Below are 20832 nucleotides of genomic sequence, written 5' to 3' on the forward strand. Positions count from 1 at the left end.
AATGTCAGCTCAGTGTCTACCCACAAATGATAAGCTGTATAGATGATGGATGGATGGACGGATATATGGATGGATGGACAGATATAAAGATGGACGTAGAATGGAGTATGCGCAGCAGTGATCGGTGGATGGAGCCATGGTAGCTAAGTCCTGTCGACACACACGTTCGACCAATCATCTTTCAATCTTGATGTTTCACCTCATTTATATAGCATCAGATGACTTATAACTAATCAAACTAATTCATCTGATGAAAAACTAAACTTGAAACACTTGAACATACATCACTGTGACAAGAAAGATTTACTTGACATACACTTTGACTTTTTGTGTCCCATGTGTTAACATGGAGGAGGTGGGATAAATGACCTGTACTGCAGCCATGTGTTATACAGATGAGAATAAGGTTGAAGTATGAATCTGGTATGATGCATCACATTTTCCATGTTTAAATTGTGCAATGCTCCTTTTGAATAAATACAACAACTAATGTGCTATCATATCTTTATTAAAGCAAGAGAAAGGGGGAGGGGGCTATCAGAAATCTTGCCCATAAAGAATATACTTGAAATAAAACAGATATCATCCCAAGGTATTACCTAAAGGGGGTAACAGAAGTGAAACATTGCTTGTTTAGAAAATCTTTGCACAGCGTCCTAAGTGGGTAAACATTGTTTATTTATTTTTCCATTATTTGCCTATAAACTAATACAGTTCAAAATAAACTAATCCAACTTTGCGTGGATTTGACATCTATTCATATGTACTAACATTACCACTGTCCTCTGTACAACCATCTTCTTAATTAACATCAACACTTCTCACACTACAGCAGCTCAGCAACTCAACATAGGTCTGTCGAACAAAAAAATATTGTACATTGGACGCTTTCGTGTGTCCTCTTATTGTATCTTGTCTGTTTTGAACAGCTTGGTGGTAAAATCAGCTTAGGCCTACTTGGTAAGCTGCGGCTCATCAGCTGAGGACCACCTTTCGCAAATGTTTGCCCCCGATACCAGAACATATCGTGGTGAATGTGAACAGTCTCCCTGACACCTCACACATCCAACCTATACCAGGAGGTCCAGAGTCCTTGCACAAGTCTGTGGTCTGCATGTCCTTGTTGCAGCTAGAATCTGGAGCATAGTGAGTCGTCTTTGCTTCTATTACATCTCTGGTACTCATCAGCCCACTCTTAAAGGAACATGCCACAATTTTTCGTTATTACTACACTTGGTGGCTGCAGCTTCTACTCTGCTATAGTATTCAGACCTATTTAATTCATAGTATTGGCCGCTTTTAGTGAGATATTATTTGTAATGAATGGTCCTTCACAAAACCCTTTGAAGAGTTGTCCTAGGAAAAGGTTTCAGACCATCTGATGACCGCCTCAAGTATCCAATCAATATGGTTGGAGCCGGAAATTGAACAAAAACTAACTTTGAGCCCATCGTGTGGTCAAGGAGTGTCACTACAACTGTATTCTCTGAATGGTCATGCAGTCATCGCAGCAAAGGTCACAATAAAGAGCATTAAGCGTTTAAACATCACAAATAAAACTTGCGCACATTTACGGAGTGTTTCAAAGACATAGAAACTGAAAATAAATGCAGTATAATTGTCACATGGATCATTGTTTACAAGATTGTGAGCATATCCCAATTACAGTTTAATTTTACAATAAAAATGTATATTTGTATTGCAACCATTACATATACATCGATAACCTATGTTTAAGACAAATTGTTTAAACCAATAATCAAACCAGTGCGACAGTTATGACAACTGTTTATTGAAGCAAAATTGTATACAGTGATGGAAAAACAATGCAAATTCACAAATTTCCAAACACATCCAGGTTTTCAGAATTTGAATGCTCTCCAAATAGACAAATTTTGCAGAACAAAGGCTTCTCATTTTGTTTGTAATTTTTTTTGCCAATATAAGAAATGCCCCGCAGATCTGAACTAAACAGTTTTTCTATAGCGGCGTGACATCAGAATATTTCCACAACAACACTTACTGAATAATTTTGACCAGATTTAGCAGATGAGCTAAAGAAGGAATCATATCATCAACTTTCAGTGTAACATTTACATTGATCAACATTTTCAGCCATCGTGTAACTTTGTATTCAATCTAAATGTGTTGCATCATAACAGGCGATAACACCAGTAACATTTGATTCTAGTCAACAGTAAAATAGGAAAATGCAGAAATGTCCAAACTAAACAAGCCAAAACTCATTTAAGTAATTTATGTGTAGAAACTGTTGAATAATGAAGCCAAAAATAAAAAGGCACAAGGAAATCTGAACAAACAAAAACAGTTAAAGAACAAAAAAAGGTTCTTTCACAATGACACAATCATTAAGAGTATCTCTCATACCTGCAGAGAGGTCATGTTTTCTTGGAAGCATTGAACCACACAACTGAGCAGTGGCCCAACACACAGGTTTGTGTCAATTAAAGCAGAAGACCTTCCACATCACATCCATTCACAAAATACAGCTGATTAAAAATGTCAAAAAAGCAAAGAAACCAAGAACTGATTAAAGACGTGCTGTTTGCTTGACTTACAGATGGGAAGCATTTTTATAAGCGCTGCGGTTGATGAAAAGTCATCACACATCACTTTGAGCAGAAGCTGTACCCTGCAGTCTAAGGACATTACAGCAAAAATAAGATCAAAAGACGCAGACCACGAGTGCATTGTGTAGCAATATATACAAACATTATGGGAAACACTGTTCCCGATAATAAAAAACATCCACCCCTACAGTGAAATATGGAGGGCACTGCCTCCGATAAGGTTGTCAGGACGAGAAGTGTACATGTACCAAAGATCCAGCACTGACGGGAGATCAGCTGTGTTGTTTGACCAATTCAGTCATTAAGTGTGTGCAAACTGAACAGGTTTGCATGGAAGAGTCAGATTGTGTGTGTGTGCAGTGTCGTCTGTCTGTAACACCTCTGTTAGCAGATGCTGCTTTCGTCTTTTCAACAGTACAACTGTCATAGTTATGGAAGGCACTGCTCCCGATAATGGTGCCAGGACGAGAAGTGTACATGTACAACAGACGCAGCACTGACAGGTTGTCCAGAGGCAATATTTGTAACGCGTGACCAAATCAGTGTCGGTTATGTTCGAAAATCGGTCTCCTCTCTACAAACAGGAGTCAGAACGCTGTCGTCAGCAGTACCGGCTGTCAGTCAACATGAACACTTCTGTTAGCAGATGCTGCTTTTGTCATTTCGACAGTATTACCGTCATAATTATGGAAGACACTGCTCCCGATAAGGTTGTCAGCACAAGAAGTGTACATGTACCAAAGATCCAGCACTGACAGGAGATCAGCTGTGTTGTTTGACCAATCCAGAGTCATTAAGTCTCTGCAAACTGATTAAGTTTGTTGAGAAGAGTCCGATTGCGTTTGTGTGCAGTGTCGTCTGTCTGTAACACTTCTGTTAGCAGATGCTGCTTTCGTCATTTCAACAGTACAACTGTCATAGTTATGGAAGGCACTGCTCCCGATAATGGTGCCAGGACGAGAAGTGTACATGTACAACAGACGCAGCACTGACAGGACGTCCAGAGGTAATACTTGTCATGTGTGATCGGTGAGCAAACCGGTGTCAGTTATGTTTGAAAATCAGACTCTTCTCTCCAAGGTGTCAGAATGTTGTTGCGTGCAGTACCTGCCATCAGTCAACATGAACACTTCTGTTAGCAGATGCTGCTTTTGTCATTTCGACAGTATTACCGTCATAATTATGGAAGACACTGCTTCCGATAATTCGTTTTTTTATAAAAGGCAATTAAAAAAAATAGATATATTTATAGTGATCCCTGCCACTGATAAATAAATAACACAATAAATAGACAGACAATTTTTGTTTCAGTGCCATGTGGTTGGAGACCTTCTCGCTTAAAAAGGGCAGATTTGCTCTCATGTCAGGAGGTGGAAGGTATAAATGATAACTTAGAGGATCAATGCAGCTCCATTGATGAAAACTGGCAACAACTAAAGCCGATTGTCCCAAATCTTCTGGGAGTTTTCTGTGCGGCGTTATGTTATATGAATTTTGACCTCTGACTATGAGCCAAGTAGCAGATTTCAGCACAGTATGAAATAATAGCTACCAACAAAAACACACAGCTCAGGCTCGAATGAGAGGCCCCAGCAGCGGAAAGACCAGCAGTTAGGAAATATTATGGTAAACAAATGTAAACTCCTTAGCTTACTGTATTGAACTTTTAGGTTTCATGAACCTCAAAAGCTGGTAATCACAGTCATTCATGTGATTATGACCCGATACTGTGCTGAAAAGGTGTCACTACATGCACCAATGTATGTAGTACTGCCACATAAAGTGAGAATTTAAAAAGGAAGCTGTTATTAGCACAAATGTACTGAAGATGTTAAAATAAAGATGTCTCCGAAGTGGGGGGAAAAAAGAAACTGACCTACTGAACTGTAATGTTAGAGCGGAAGGCTGTTCTATAATTTCGTTTGGCTTTATGGATAATTGAATGGGAGACTAGGCGGATTATCACTGTGATGTTGAAAATAACGTTACCAAGGTGATTACTAAAATGGTATCCATTTAGAAACTGCTCCACTTTTATCAATTCCTAAGAATACTAATTTAAAAGGCTGCATAACTGAATTGTAACATCTTACTGGATTTTACACTGCTAGTTGTGCAGAGGGCCAAACCATAAAGAAGGGAGGAGGGATCTAAACATATTTCTTTTAGATCTCATTTTCCAAGGCCCAGATGTCCCCTGCTAGTGAGATGGCACAGCCCTGAATGGTCCAGGTCGCCAGGGCAAACTGTGTACGAAACAAGTCGGCGTCTGCCTCGGGGTTGTCGCCCCCGAGGATGTTGAGGTGGTTGTACAGAGCTGGGAGAGTGTGCGCACCGGAGCCCAGGAGGATGTGGCGGAAAGGACTGTCTGTGGGGGACACGTAGGGTGACAGGAAGTTCCTTTCCACCTGCAGAAACAAACAGAGAAACAACTTGGGATAAGCTTCACATACTGCAAGGGGGGAGGCTTCTGCTAGTGGACCGAAACAATTTAAACACATTTTGTTTGAAGAAAAACTTGACCAGTCATTGTCTATTGGAATTTATTGTACATCAAATGTGGTACGACCATAAATATGCACATTGAAATACTTTTATGTGGGATTTAAGATTACTTCACCAAATGCATTAATTCTACTAGCATCAAAGCAGAAATGGTAGCTTAACTCCTGCCATGCTCCTAAGCATTCTTGGCAGAGGTTATTTCCAAGCTCTGATGCATGTTCTAGTCATTTTTCATTACGAGTTCAAATCGTTTTAACAGAAATAACCCATGTGGAAAAAGTCAAAAGTCAGCTCCTATCTTATTTTTGACCATGTAGGGTTTACGCTAGGGTTGAGCCAAATACTCTGATGAAATGAGTATCTGGTACACATACTGTACTTTGACGGAGCACGAGTACCAGCCGAGTAAAATGTGTCAATATCTGTACTTGTGATAAATGAAAATCCTCATTGATAGCTCTGTCCAGATCAATCTTTAATAGACCAGCCACACACAGAGCTCTTCCTCTACACTGAGCCTATAAAAACTTAACTGCCACTCCGTCCACAGAGATACTATCGTGTAACATCGGGCTGGAATACATGATCGTAGATAACAATTTTACACGTCAGTATCACAGCCACTCTGTCCACATGCGTTACTAACCTAACATTGTTATTTATGATCATACATTCTAGCCCAGTTAGACACACACTGAGTGAAAGCCAGGCGACATGCACAGGCTCAACAGGAAAAGAAAATACTCGTTTAGTAGAGCATGTTGAGTATGAAAACCTGCATTTTACTTAATACTGCATGTATTGTCTTCATTGAAGTTTATAAAAAAATATAGCAACTTCTGATCAACCCATATACATGTCAGGCTTAAAATATAAACTTCTGATTTAAGCCCTGCCCACTTTGGGTTTAAGTCAGAGTACGGATAATTTAGTTGGTTTAACAGATTTACTCGCTAATTCCATACTATACGACATCATGTTTATGAAGAGCTTTTTTGTTTGGAAAGCAGCTATGGCTAATGAGCCTTAAATATAGCGCTCTTACCGTCATTATGCGGTCATTGAGGATGCGGCACTTCTCAATGTTATCCAGGTCACTGTTCTCGATGTCTCTCCCCAGTTTCTGCATAGCACGGTTAAAGGAGCCGGAGGCTGACATCAACCACTGTACGGTCAGGGACTTGGGCAACAGCTGGGGCTTCATCTGGAAAAACAAATCACATCCACAATGTTATTAATAATGTATCTGTCACTTTGACCCAAGTTGATCTTGATTTCTTCCAACAACTTGTCCTTAATCCATTAAGATCAGATGTCTGCATGTATACACCTTCAGATGTAACACAGGCATGTATACATCTTGCAACGTGTGAATCTCATCCACATCATAATCCAGAGTTTGCAAGCTTTTTTTTATGTTCAAAAGGACAATGATTTACAATGAAGCCAAATGTTTAAGCTAACAAATGTTTCATTTTTCTTGAATATCCATCTGCTTCAAAGGCAGACAAACTAAATAACTCACCCTCATAATGGTCCTGAATTTTCCACTGATCTGAGCCACCTGAAAAAGTATACTGTCGCTGTACTTCTTCAGGTCCATCTGCAACAGATGATCGTGGACCAGCCTAAGCGCAATTTGACCTGCGAACTGGGCCGCTACTACAGCCAGCTGAGAGACCTCGCCGTTGGTGGCGGTGTTCAGCTTGTCTTGGGTGTCCAGCAATGTGCCAAAGAATGGGTAGTCCTAAGAGGGGAAATTTACACGTTAACCTGGGTTACAGATATTGTACGTATAATTTAAGAAGAGAATGACTTACTTTGTCACCAGAGGTGAATCTGAATGAGAGAGAGGGAATGCCAGAAAAGGCGAGGAAGGGATATGCAGCATTATCCATCTGTAGAGGCTCCAAGCTGGAAGACAAGTAAAAGAGAAGATTTAGTAATGACATCTGCAAACAGAGTATGACAACTACCATTAACATCCCACTGTGGATGTGATGAAGGTGGGGAAAAAATTGCTTTCCTGGAGATTTAGAAAAACTAACACTGAAGGAATGCTACAGTCTGGTCAGACTTACATATTTGTTTCCCAGTTGCCTTTTGAAAACTGAGAATCGAGAGTGCCATCCTTGTTGGGAACCGTAACCTGAGAACCAAACAATTATTTATGTTCATTGTCTCAACACAAAAACTAACACATTGGAATATTGATTTATTTAAATTTTTAATTTAATTCAGTCAAAGTACTAATGCTGAGGGTTAACCTGTTTCAGCATGTTGCCAATCAGGTTGTGCATCAAGGGGCTGGCTGCTACTTTAAATCCACTGCGACCTGAAAAAAACAATTTTATTCAGTCATCCTGAAAATTACATGCTCTTTTAATTACAAGTATTTTTACACATCCAGCAGAAACTGCAAAAAAAATTATTGTGCAAAGTCCAATATTCACACTAGTCTATACCAGCATCCAAGGGAAAGATCTGGCTCTTAAGCTGCTAAATGCGCCGCTTTGTTCAGCAGCTATTCACCAACGGGGTCCGTCAGCCCTTTAATATTCAGCGTTTAGTACACAATGGGTGTTTAGAGCTTTCTCATGGCCACAGCCGCTTGCTACATCCAAAAACGTTAATCAAAATTAAAGTCAATCAAGCTGCACAAACTCATAGCTACCAGTTCCCCTAAATTACCCAATTCTCTCAATCTAGAAACATAAATAATTCCCTGGTAAATTGATAAAAATGCATTAAAAAAAAGGTTTAACAAATCAACACACCTAAGAATGTTAAATAACATTAAAATTTGGATCATCTCATGATCCACTAATGGTTCTTCCCTGACCCATACAACATCCCTCTAGGTGTTGTGGTATTCCGTCCAGTAATGCTTCCACCTAACAATACGGATAAAAACAGGCCATAGGAAACCTGATGACCACATGTCCAAGATGTTTCTGACAATTGAGATAAATACCTGTTACGATACCATCCAGGTTGATGTAGGAGAAAGCGCTCATGCCCAGAGTGGACATATAACCCTAAATAAACAAAAGGACAATCACATTCAGTATCATTACTACATAAAAGCTGCTGATCGAGGTCATCATGCAATCATCATGCAATTCTCACCTCCAACCACTCGGTGGCGCCAACACTCCCATATTCTCCAGCACTAAAGCTAGCGAACACAATGCTCCTCCTCGGCTTGAATCCATCTGTGAAAGTGGATTACAAATGCACGTTAACAAAAAGAGCATAGCCCTTGCGTTACAAAAAATAATCCATTTTGACTGCAATTCCGAGGAGTAGCTTCTTTAACTCCTCCATTACATACATTAGGCAGGATCTGATATCAAATATTGAGTGCACTTCTCACCATTTCACATTAAATTGAACATCTGCTGCCACAAGAGACTTACCATTTTTCACCATGTCTGAGATGGAACGGGCCAGCTCAACAAGGACGCTGGTGCCAACAGTCGATGCAGCAAATCCTGGACCCCATGCGTCCCTCTGTGCACCAATGACCACATACCGATCTACATAAAAAAAAAAAAAGGTGTCACTCATCACTTGCATCATTTTTAGTGACCAAACAGTAGTATTTGTTCAGAGAACATCTCATTGTACCTGCATCCACAAAGCCTTTGATGACGCCGAAGATGTTATTTATCTTTTTCTCAGCAAGAACGTTGTTGACCTCCACAGTAATGCCATCGGTCTCATCTCCTAATTTGTTGAAGCATGCCCAGACTGCCGGTGCATCCTTACCCCCCAGCTGCCTGTAGGACGCACACAATAAACTCTGTGAAAGCTACCAGAAAGAATATTAAGCTTGCAAGGACATTATTTAAAAAAAAGGCACAACATTCTTATCGAACTTTTAAGATTTCCGTCTCTTCAGGGACAGTTTTTCAGATGGTCAACAGCAGATGTGCACCTTACCTTAGAATTTTAGTAGCCATGGCTGGGGTGATGGTTTGAGCCAAGATTTTTGGCAGGCCTGAAGACTGGACAGGGGGGAACTGGGTGTGGTTGAAAGAGGGGAAGCCAGGGGTGTAGGGATCCCCTGAACCCATATGGACCTATCACAGACAAAAAGAAGAGTCCTTAATCTGTCCTGTGATCTAATCACTTTTGGAGATAGTCTGAGTCTTCAGATCACAAGGGGTCAGCACCAAGTACAGAGCTGAATGCACCCCAAGTTTAATAAAACCATGTTGTTGGAATAGAAATAATTATTTTCATCTTTTTACACTGTCTGCAACACCCCTTACTTTATTGGGACCATGCAGACAGTGAAAGCAAAGCAGAAAGACTTAAACACCAACTACTTAAGCATTTGTTTATTTATCGCAAGTCATTGCACCATCACAATATTCAACAACGTTATTGCATGTTTTCTCATATCCTGCAGCCCTAGAACTATTCCATCAATTTATTGTTCCATCCCACCCGCAATAGCTCAATCCTACATAAGGTATCTACAAATGTATTATTTAATTAATACCGTATATACACAGGAACAAACTAAATGTCCTCACTCACATGTCCGAAAAGCTGAGTTTCCTCTCCAAAACTGTAATCACTGGGGTCTGCGTAGATTAACACAGCAGATGCATTCATTTTGGCAGCATTGGCTACCTGTAAACAACAAGAAAAAGATCATGGAAACTAACTTCACATATTCACACCATTTGTGATAAAATCCAATTATTAATTTTTGTTCACGTTAAAATTCCATACATGAAGAAGGTTTAGAATTTACTTCATATTAAAAAGACGTTTTTCTTGCTGAAACCACTCACCTTCGCAGCATAACTGATTTTGCCAGCTCTGACCAGCAGGACTTTGCTACTCAGGTCAAGGTTCTTGTTCCCCAGCGCCGTAAAGTCATCTTCCTGTCCATAATGTGCATACACAACAGTACCCTGTGCAAAACAAAAAACAAAATGTTTACATTTTTCTTTATTATTAAACTTTTTTCTGACTTAATATAGCTTGTAGCTTACCTTTGCTATTCCATTGGCACTGTAGGACAGGAACCCAGTTGGACGCTCTTCGGTCCCGTTCTTGAAAACAAATCTGTTGGAGCCAGAAGCTGGGGCGTCCTGGACCTTAACATGGTGCACATCAGTCCAGGGGTGCATTCTGTATTCTGTAAACTTACTGACCACCTTGTTCCTAAGCTCTTCATCACCAGGAGAACCAGCTCGGTGGCTGGCACTGGTAAAATCACTGCAAAAAGAGAAAACAAATTATTACGATAGAAAACAAAGAAAATATGTGTGAGTGGCCATTTTTTAAAGACACTGCCTCACAAACTGTAGGGATTTAAATTTACCTAAAGGCTTTTTCAAAATTGGAAGCACTGAGTTTTTGAGCCAGGATTTGTTTGACATCACCCCAGTTCATGAGGGGTGCAGCACCTGTCTCGTAGGGCACAAGAGCGGCTTCCTTTAGATTAGGGAAGGAGCTGGCTGGAAAGCTGGGAGTCAAGTCCTTCTTACGTTGGACCAGGTAGCCAATCAAGTACCCTAAGTAAGGAACAACCAAAGAACGTTAATGGTAAAGAGAACAAAAGCACAAATTTGCCCACAAAGTTAGACAAAGGATAGGTGGAGAAAGTCCTACTGCGTGTTCCAATGACACAAAAAACGGTTAATATTAAATTAGGAAAAGCTTAGGTCCTAAGACTAATCCCCGCTGAACTCCAAATCATTTTAGAGTGATGCAATTTATATGAAAGACCTTCATTCAACAGCCCCTCTTACCAATGATGAAGATGAGGAGGGCTGCAGCGGCCATGAAGCAGAGGTTCTTGGGTGAGCGTCTAAACTTTTGCGCCACGTGTGTTTTGTTGGGCGAGTTGTGATTGAGATGGTCTCCAACTCCATTTCCCCCAACTTCCTCATCCATGTCAGAGGACAGTTTCATCTCCACCTGGCTGGTGTCACCTTCCATGTTCTGAGTCAGGTTAAAGCGTGTGTAGGAGTGTGGCTCCCCATTAAGCTGTAATGGTAGAAAAAGCAATGTGTAATGATTCAAAGTTAAAAGAAATAAAATATGTTGATGGAATCTTATGATTGCATGACAAAAGCTAGATAATATGACCAATGGAATATTGTGAAATGTTGATTGGCTTAAGAGGACACAAATATGTTGTAATGGCTGTAAAGGTTAAACAAACATTCATCACTAGAATGTTTCAACAGCAGCTATTCTGAATTTCTAAAAAGCCACACTTGGGGAAAAAGTATTTATAAGTTGTAGCTTATGGCTTTACTAATGCTTATATACTAATACATGGTTTGTTCAGTTTTATTTGATAAGTAGCTTTGTTCATTTAGTAAGCACTTTGATTTAACTTGAAGACAGGACCGATGGATCATCCAACCATAAAAATACAGGAACAGACGTATAACGTCTACATGTGCACCACCAAAAGGTAAATTGATCAAGAGATAGTAAGACTGAATGGATTTTGTTTTGACAAATCCTTTTCCAAAACCCACAAAAGTCGTTTGATTTATTTCACTTATGAGCTCTTCTTTTTGGCTAGCTTTTAATTTAGCCTAAACAAAGTGGAACATTTAACTCATCCTCTAGTGCACATAGGTTACTGGACCAGTATGACAACACTTGATGTACACAGCAAGTCTTCTGACAAGCATTGCTTAAGGGCTTAAGCAAATGAAAGACTATTTCCAAATGAACAACATCATGTGCCAATATGCACACCAATATTATCTGCACGAATATTGAATGTCATGCACAAATGCCCTAAAAACGTCGTAACCAATAATTCTACGAGTTTACTTTTCAAATTAGGAAATTATTAAGTTTGCCCCTTGAGCTAAATTTAAACATCTTTGCAGTTCATTGTTTAGCCAAGTCTCAAAGTGTTTAATTGTATTGGTTTTAAATTTGTAAGGAAACCCCAGTGACCATTTTTGACAAGTGAATTGCTGCTGATGAATGTTTGAACGGGTTTATAACTATATTTGCACATATAGGCTTATCCAATTTTCTATTGATAGATAATACATGTTTTGGTGCCTCGTCTTCCGTCAGTGTGTTATAATTTTGAACTGTCTTTGGATGGATCCTCTTTTTAGCTGCAATTCAAATTTACCTACCGGTACAAAGAAAGTAACCTAAAACTAAAACTTGAGTTCATATTGGCATAAGGCTTTGTGTTTTCCAATCAACCATATTTTGTGACAGCAAAAGTTACTAGTTTCATGACAAGTTACATATAAAAAACTACTTAGACAGATTATCTTCATTACTCCAGAAGCAAAAAATGTAAGACGTAGTTTGCACAATAAACAAAACCCTAAGTATTCTGCTTGTAAGGATGTTATGCTAGTTGGCAACCCATCAGGTCTGCAATTAAGCGTGTTAGTAACGCCATGATTGGAGATCATGCTTTAAGTTAATGATAGATGTCGTGCTGCAAAGACGATTAACATCAGCCAAAAGGGACTTTTCACAGCTAACCAACTCAATCTCTAGTATTAATGATTAAAATAAATGTGATTTATTTTAATAAATAGATTTTTAGGATTTAGGTTGTAGTAAGAGTTGAAATACTCACAAACTTGGATATTGTAGTCCTTGCCTGGTCCATTGCTGCTTCACAGGATACTGAAAGGGGAGGCAAACAAAACATGTCAGACTTGAACACTGAAGACGGTCACTATAAAGTAATGACTTTTAATCTGCTCCATTGAATTCTACCAAGATTTACGATTTAAAACTCAATTAAAGACTTTCATGAACATGAAAGCTTTACATTATTGCAGTGTAGACGTATTGCGTTATGGGAATGAAGGGGTGTCCAAAGAACACGTCCCACCTCTTGTCCAAAATCCATTGGTTTTTCTCTGCTTCCAACTAGAAAAACGGCACTGTATCTTCACACAAAAGACCAGTGTCCTGCACAGGTCAACGCAGCCTCCATGCCATGTGAACCAATTGCCAGAAGAGCACAATAACAGAATAATTAGCTTCCCACAAGCTTCAGGTCAATCCACACGCCAAACAAAGTAAGGTTCAGTCTAACAGGAGTACAAAGATCTGAAATACAAGTCCTCTGTATATTTTCTTAAATATGATAATGCACAACTAGTGGAATAAGGGTCATGCATCTGACAGTCCTGGGGAGAACGACTTGCTGTGTATGGTGCTTCAAATATGAAAGGTCAGAACATATGTATTACAAAGCATTCATGACAAAACTAATGTTTATCAATAACTCATCCGAACCCTTTTGCTTTCATATATGATGCATGTCTATACAGTGCTTACAGAAGTCACAGTATAATACAAATGTTCACTATGACCCAATTCTTGTTATCATAGAATCATATTAACTCTTGAATTCAATCTAAAAACTGAGTTGAATGCATGTCTGAAAGCAGTTTGTGTGTTTTTAAGAAAGATTACACAAACTACAGGAGTGATTAGCATGAAACTTAGAAAGGTTTAGGGTTGGGCATAATTAATCGACGATCGATTAATTGATCATTAAGAATTGCGTCGATGAAATTATTTTTTCAACGAGAAAATCTTCTTTCTCAACACATACTCGTAGGCTGGCGCTGACTCAACGCCTTGTTTGATAGTTTTGAGTTACATTTGGCAAAACCTGTCAGACCTAAGTATTGTATAGATGTGGTTAAGTTGTTGTTTAACATGATTTTTTTTTTAATTATTATTATTATTATTATTATATTATTTTGGAGAAAAAAAAAACGAGGGTCAGTTGTGTTTAGTAGCACAGGCTTCTAGCTGTCGGCTCCACTGCTTAAGATTACGGCAGCGCATATTTTGTTCATCTTGTAATAAAGATCTCAATGAGGAAACGCGCTTAGTTTTTTCACTGCATTTTAATATAGCCTATAAATAGCGCATTTTTGAACTTGAAAATATGAATGATTAATCGAAAATTCGTCATTAATTCTCCCGACGATCGATGAAGACTATTTAATCGAACGCCCATCCCTAAGAAGGTTGCTTTATGGTTCAGAGAAGAACCCATTAAATGTTGGTGCGGATGAGAAAGATAAGATTACAAAAGTTTGATCACTTTCTTTAACAATCCGAGATTTTCACTAATATCCCATAAAATAATTTATTCACATTTAGGTGGTTGATTAGTGTGTTTGCAAGTCAATGCATCTTGATGAATATTACGGGACTATTAGTGTAGATATGCACTCTACTGTATGCCAGTATAGTTTAGTATTAGACATGTCATTTCATTGAAGATGTTGTGATCATTTCTTTTTTGAAATGTATTCTTAAATATGCGTTGATGAAGGAATGCCTGCACATGTTGCAAAATAAATTATATGAAGAGTTTCTAAACTCTTCAATCCCATTCACCAAAGACAACTAAACAAATGTGATCAAAGCATTTAAGCCATTTTCAAATTTGTTATCATTGTTAACCTTAAGCCAGTAAAACAAATCACTTATCTGACTCCAAACCCAGTTGTGGTGAGCAGACCGGATGATTTGACTGGCCGAGCTCACATGACTTCTTCTGCCCTGTCTGACCTTCAGGGAAGAACAAAACCTCCTAAAAACAAACCATGTCTTATCAAACCCTAAAGAGGGCTAATCCCACAGCTTTTAACTGATTTTGTATGCAAGAAGTATATGGCTTCGTGGATTAAATCAGTTAAACTTTGGACTCCATCGGTCACTGAGAACACAATTTCATTGACAGTAGGACCAAGCAAAACCAACATGCTTAAAAGGGTGTCAAATTTGGCTCATGACTTTTTTTGGTATGATCTGTTAAATAGATTCTGTAATTACCTGTTCTGTGTAAAACAAAGTAATGGAGAAGATGTAAGGTTGAAACAAGAGAAACAATTGATTGATGATAATCTGGTTGATTATGATGTGTGCTGTGCAGCATAACCGAAAAATTCTTAATGACCCTTCTTGTCCAATATTCCAGCTCCAGTGGAAGCAGATCCCAGACTGGACATTGCGTGTGGGAAAATGCCAAGGGAGACACGAACCCTTGTGTAGAAATTCCTACCCCTAAAGGCTGAGCCAAGAAAAAGGCCTTGATGTGCTCCCTACATCATGTTTCTAAAACTGCATTGATACTAAGCCTCAACGTTCACTCCAGGCAAATGAGTACTCAAATGGTGGAACCTGGCCAGACAATAACTATGCTTCAGAAAACACTGTGGCTATTGCAGGCATCATGACGTACAGCTAACTTTAGAACATGGCTTGTCCTCAGACAGCCATGACTTTTACCTCACTATAAACAGCATTACCTCTGAAGGTCACAAACTTAAGTCTACTAGTTTATGGACGAAGACGAACGCTAGCACAGCCTACTTTTCAGCACACTCCGAAGACATTGACCAATGGATTTTAAAAAGTGGCATCAGGCCAGGATTAGTTCTTTGTAAAGCTAATTGCTCTAAGGTGAACAGAACCATGTCTATAATCGTACATACCTAACATTCCATGCATTAGCAGAGCTAATACTTTAATCAGCTTACGTGAACTTTTAGTTAAGACCTATGGATATTAGCAATATAAAACACTTAAGAATGTATATGTAAATACCCTGTAGACTAAACGAAAGCATTTTTGATGAGGTTAATTTTCAGTCTCAAAAGAACAACTAAGAGGCATGCCTTGTATCTCCATTTTATAACTTCAGACACGCGTGTGCAACAGAGATAGTAAGAGAAAATTTGAGTCACGCCCTTCTGGGAACCGCACAAACAGGCATTGCCAGTTTGAAAGTCATGACGTGGAAGGATTAAGAGTTAGGACCATTTTAAAAAAAATGAAATGGCCTACTATGCTCACAATCATAGGGATTGTTTTTGTATAAATATTGCCGACCATAATGATCAAAGCAAAAGAACATAAACGACATTGGAAAAAGTTGCTTTTGAGCATGATTTCAGTTCAACCACAACAACTGCATAGCCCTGTGAACAAATTAAATGCTGCAGTCTAGTTGAGGTTAAAAAGTGTTGCAAAAGTAGCTTCCTGGTCAAAGTATTGGTAACTGAACAAATCTTTGAAAAGAACATTGCTTCATAATTGGTTACTAAACATTTGGTAAGGACACCTTTGTTTTAACATTACAACATCACTTCTGCTAAGCTGATTGTCACTGAGGCAAAGTGAATGTGTCGACTCACTTATTGTATGCAAGAACAACTAGTTATTACCTTATTGAATTAAATCAAGTATGTATACACTTCTTTCACTGTAAAGGACAGCCATGTGCAGTCGTGTACTTGACACTACACACAGTACCAATTACCAAGGATGTCAACTTAGTTCGAATAAAATTACATGACAATTATTACTAGCTACCTCGGACAAATCTGTCAAAAGCATAACATCATGATAACTATCATTATGTTGATGATGGCCTAGGCTATATGAAGGGCTCTGCCATCAGCCAATGGTCAGGCTGTTATTACACCTGTACTTTACTGAAGTTGTTTGGGTTAGTGAATATTCAGCTGTTGGAAGAAAATAATTCTTTACACTTTTAATCAGATACCAAAATTCATTAAAAAAATAACGTGATTTTATGAAGCATCCCAATACCATACAATTGAAACATGTGCAGCTGATTAGGAAATGAAAATGTATTAAATGTCCTTTGAGCAGAATATGCACTCATATAGACAGAATATTTAATAAAGTTTAATTATTTCATAATATTGGAGTGCACAGAGAAATAAAAAATCAAATTCGAGGTACAACATCTGTATAGACAGGTATTTTTTTAGTTTAAAATATTATGGAGGCTTATAATCAGTCATCTATTATTTGATCAAAGGCAACCAGATGAACTCCAGGTGACAGGGCATGTCTTGACCGGTTAAACCTTGCATCAAACGTTCCATTTTAGCCCATAACACAACACATGATGGTTAAGTGGAAGTGTAACAAATTAGTGTGGTTCCTTTAATTTGTACACAAATGCAACTGAAAAAGACCACTATACTACCCTTAACATGCAATTAGAGATAAACAAAGTCCTATACAAAACGTAACATCTTCTCTTTGTTTAGGAGCGTATCTTTAAATGTTTTCCTTTTAATCAAACTCCTCAGTAACCAGGTCCAATCAAGATAACAGTGTAAGATGGTGCAAGGGGAGTGAAAATGTGGGAAAGCTTGGGAATACAACGAATAAGTCTGAGTCATTGTGCAGTGAAAAATCATGTGACAGTCACATTGGAAAATAACTGCTCCAAGAAGCTCAGAAAAAAAAAAGAAAAAAATCTGGCAGAATTAGAACAGGCATGCAAATCCCTTTATAGGGCCTGCACAAGTACTAGTGCACATTCTAAGTGACAGAGGATGCAGCCGTGTTCGACACAGACGAGACAACGATCATGAGGATGATGCCCTTTACTCACAGATTGTGGGCGGTTTGTCTCCCTTATGCCCCAAGTGTGCGGGGACATCAGTGTGTATACATCCTTCAGGCTCAAAATGTACCTTTGTGCTTGAGGTTAATCAAAATGCATCTGTAAAAACAGACTAAAACTACACTTAAGCCAACCTATTTAGAACCGTTTTTGATTTGTGATGAATGTGGAAGTCAATGTATGGTGTCTTTGGGCATTGTTCAAACCACTATATACAAATGTATTGTTCTTAGTAGTACAAACAAAAACGCACGCACATCTTTTATGAACACGCACACTACATAGATATGTTATATTCATTCAAATCTAAATTTGCCTCATTGGGTTTAACAAGATACAAAATCCTCTGACTTTAACCCTCAACTACAGTGAGGTAAAACTACAGTAAGAAACTTAAGGGGAAAAAATTCTTAATCTAAAAAAATAAAGGATGGACACACTTTATTGATCCCGAGGGAATTTTAGGCATCCAAAACAAATATGGATTTCCGAGGAAAATACAAAACGTAAGAAAAACATAAACTACAATCTAAACCAATTAGGAATAGCTACGTGTGTCTTTCTCTGGAGGTTATGCAAATAGTCAACAACAGTATCATCATATAAAAAGTACTGAACTTGAATGAAGACTAATGTCCCCCTGAAACCGAAACCAACTATCATGCGTAGGTGGAAGTATGTTTTATATATGGGCTGTATTCAGTTTGATCAAACACTGAGCTTAAGAGCAAAAGCTGCAGTCCATTCAAGCAGCTGTCTGAACAGTGCCCGATGACAGCTCATTCACAACCAAGGGCCAGTTCCTGCTCCACGCCTACGACCATATGTTAGCATAACGTCCCTGAAGCAGAGCTAGCTTCACCTGCATGTGCACCTGCAGTGTGAGGGCTGGAGGTCGGGGTTAGCATTAGCATGTCCCCGCTCCGAGCCAAGGTCAGTAGACCGTGTCCTGACACCTCTGATCGGGACAGGGTCAGTGTCGAGTTGCCGTGCGTGACTTCCTGCCTGGGTCGCGATGGCGGCGTGGTATCCGCAACGTGACAGCGGCGAGGAGCCTCTCCTCCACGGCGTGGCAGTTGGTCGGATCGCCGACACAAGACAACACACCACAACGGGAGCGTTTCGTTCTTCACGTTTGGTTCAAATGAGACGACTAGCTCAAAACGGACACGAGAAGCCACGCGACGTTGAAACGTTTATCACGGGAGAAAAGAAGCGGGCTCGTTCACGTGCTTCCCGGTTTGCATCTGTACTTAAACCCTTTTATTGTCCAGCTCTTTCAGACCCAGTGTCACGGTTGAATCTCACCTTCTCTTCTCAGCGGATGAACTGTGACACGCAGTTGTGCTCCTCGCTGTTTCTCCCGCTCTCTGCTCTCTTTCACGAGGTGTCGGTGTCCTTGGACACGCTGCCTGTATTTATAGCCTTCTTCCTCAGCACTTCCGTATTCTCTTCTTCTGCGGTGTTCAGTGGTTGCTCTAGATTCTACTGCCACCTAAGGCGAGGCTTCATTTTTATTCCTCCCACAAACTGTTCAAAAAGAGATTCCTCCACCAGCTCTGCACCTCCTGCCGGACCATGGCCTCCCTGTCTGGACTCTGTCTTCACCTCCACAGTTTCCCTCAGTGACAGAGAGGAGGACGAGAGGAGAACTGAACTCCACCGTGGACAACCCCTCTCTTGTGCCATCAGCCATCACACTGCACAACGCCACAGTCGGCTGCACATACTGTATATTGCACAATTACACAACCTTTAGCTTAATATTGCACATTTACAAAAACAGCCCTTGCAAATAGTGTGTCTAGTTTGACTTTATTTAGGATGTCAATCGTATCCTCTATTTTCTAGACTCTGTTTTCATTCTTACACCGGTGTGCTGCTACGTCCTTGTGGTTTGTGAATTTGTATTATTTATTTCCCCTTTGAGGATATATAAGGGTGCAACTTATCTCTTGTCTTACTTCTCCCATTACCTCCTTTCAATGCAAATGTCAAATGCAAATGCCTGTTCCCTCTGGTTCGGATCATTGGAAACTGCAATAGGATCTCCAATATCTGGTAATTAATGTCGCAATGAACACAGTGCAGTGTTCTATTACCATAGAGAACATTATTATATTATAATTCTGAAAAGTATCAGACATTACTAACATTTATTAAATTGTGGTGAATTTAAAACGGAGTACAACTCAACTGTACACTTCAGAAACCTAAAGTGCCCTGATTGATCCATTGTATAGAGCTGTGAACAGCTGGGGCCATGGCAACAATGGCTTGGTTAATACCCAACCACATGCAAAGCCAAGCCAAGCTAAGCCAAGCCACTTCTTCAGGAGTGTGGAAGGGAAGGACTCTCTTTGCTATTGACTTTGGTCTCTGTAACTAAGCAGAGTTTCTGTATATACACAAAACAGCTGTTCAAAAAAAGCAAAATATTGGACACTTAAGTCAAAAGTCCCTCTTTCCACAGGACATCAAAGGCGTCAAAAAATGTGTATTAAGATTTTAACCCTTCTCTTCTAAAATTAACTCTGAATTCAAAATGCCCCAATAGCTGCTGCTTCCTCTTAACAGTCGATTGACATTTAATTTACCATGTGTTCCATAAGTGGACTGTAGATACATTTTACATATTTTGCTATGCCTCCACTGACATTTGTCCTTATGGCTCAGCTCCCCTGACTCATTGTCCTGCCGAGCCACCTCAACTGGTTAAAGTCATATAACTTAATAACCACTAACTCTAAATGTGATAGTAATTATAATTGAGTATCCATTTGCTTACTATAGGTGAAAGCAGACACATGACACATCCCCTAAATAGCTCCATGTAACATTTGATATCTGATTCGTTTTTAGACTTAGTTGTCTCGACATCTTAAATTGTTATATTAAGTTATCAAACAACCTTTTTTGGGTTTAAACAACAAATCTGCTCTGAAAACATGGTGGTTTGTGTTGGGGTTGGGGGCTGGGAGAGTTAGACCCTTTCACAAAATAAACCACTTACAGAGAGACAGAAGCTTTTCACTAAGAGCCTGAATCTCAAGTGCATATATCCAACCCTGGTACAAAAAGTAAAAAAAACACTTGTGGCCACAATTACAGACACATGGGTGCAAATATCATCCTGCTAATACTAAGACCTATATAAGGATGTTTTATCCATAATGAGTCCGCTATCATCAGGAAGTAAAAAAACATCATGAGAAATTTAACTTTTTATGTTTCAAATCATCAGGAAATCTTTTTAGATACCTGATAAAATACTATAATCACATGAGGACT

General features: G+C 39.2%; 1 protein-coding gene across 2 annotated transcripts; it reads right to left on the reverse strand.

The window, feature by feature from the left end:
* Positions 1-1771: 1771 nt before the first annotated feature.
* LOC133968498 (transferrin receptor protein 1-like) lies at positions 1772-19010 on the reverse strand. Of its 2 annotated transcripts, none has more exons than XM_062404588.1 (18): positions 18850-19010; positions 12697-12746; positions 10871-11108; positions 10441-10633; positions 10109-10334; positions 9905-10027; positions 9645-9740; positions 9042-9181; positions 8727-8878; positions 8516-8635; positions 8226-8311; positions 8071-8134; positions 7364-7431; positions 7178-7245; positions 6917-7010; positions 6622-6843; positions 6142-6300; positions 1772-4999 (listed from the first exon to the last, which is right to left on the reverse strand). In XM_062404588.1, the coding sequence occupies exons 2-18, from the start codon at positions 12727-12729 to the stop codon at positions 4757-4759; spliced, it is 2325 nt and encodes a 774-aa protein (XP_062260572.1). In that variant the 5' UTR covers positions 12730-12746; positions 18850-19010; the 3' UTR covers positions 1772-4756. The 2 variants fall into 2 exon arrangements, with proteins under 2 accessions (XP_062260572.1, XP_062260573.1); XM_062404589.1 differs by lacking the exon at positions 18850-19010 and adding an exon at positions 12958-13736.
* Between the last annotated feature and the right edge of the window lie 1822 nt (positions 19011-20832).

Source organism: Platichthys flesus, chromosome 14 (genome assembly GCF_949316205.1).
Source record: "Platichthys flesus chromosome 14, fPlaFle2.1, whole genome shotgun sequence".
NCBI classification, from domain to species: domain Eukaryota; kingdom Metazoa; phylum Chordata; class Actinopteri; order Pleuronectiformes; family Pleuronectidae; genus Platichthys; species Platichthys flesus.

Bases quoted from the DNA above. Each gene is read 5' to 3' on its own strand.
- LOC133968498 (XM_062404588.1), bottom strand. From the start codon at position 12,729: ATGGACCAGGCAAGGACTACAATATCCAAGTTT. The intron at 10,335-10,440 runs GTAAATTTAAAT...CTCTTTTTGCAG, and splicing joins AATTTTGAAAAAGCCTTTAG to TGATTTTACCAGTGCCAGCC. The intron at 8,879-9,041 runs GTAAGGTGCACA...TGCGTCCTACAG, and splicing joins ATGGCTACTAAAATTCTAAG to GCAGCTGGGGGGTAAGGATG.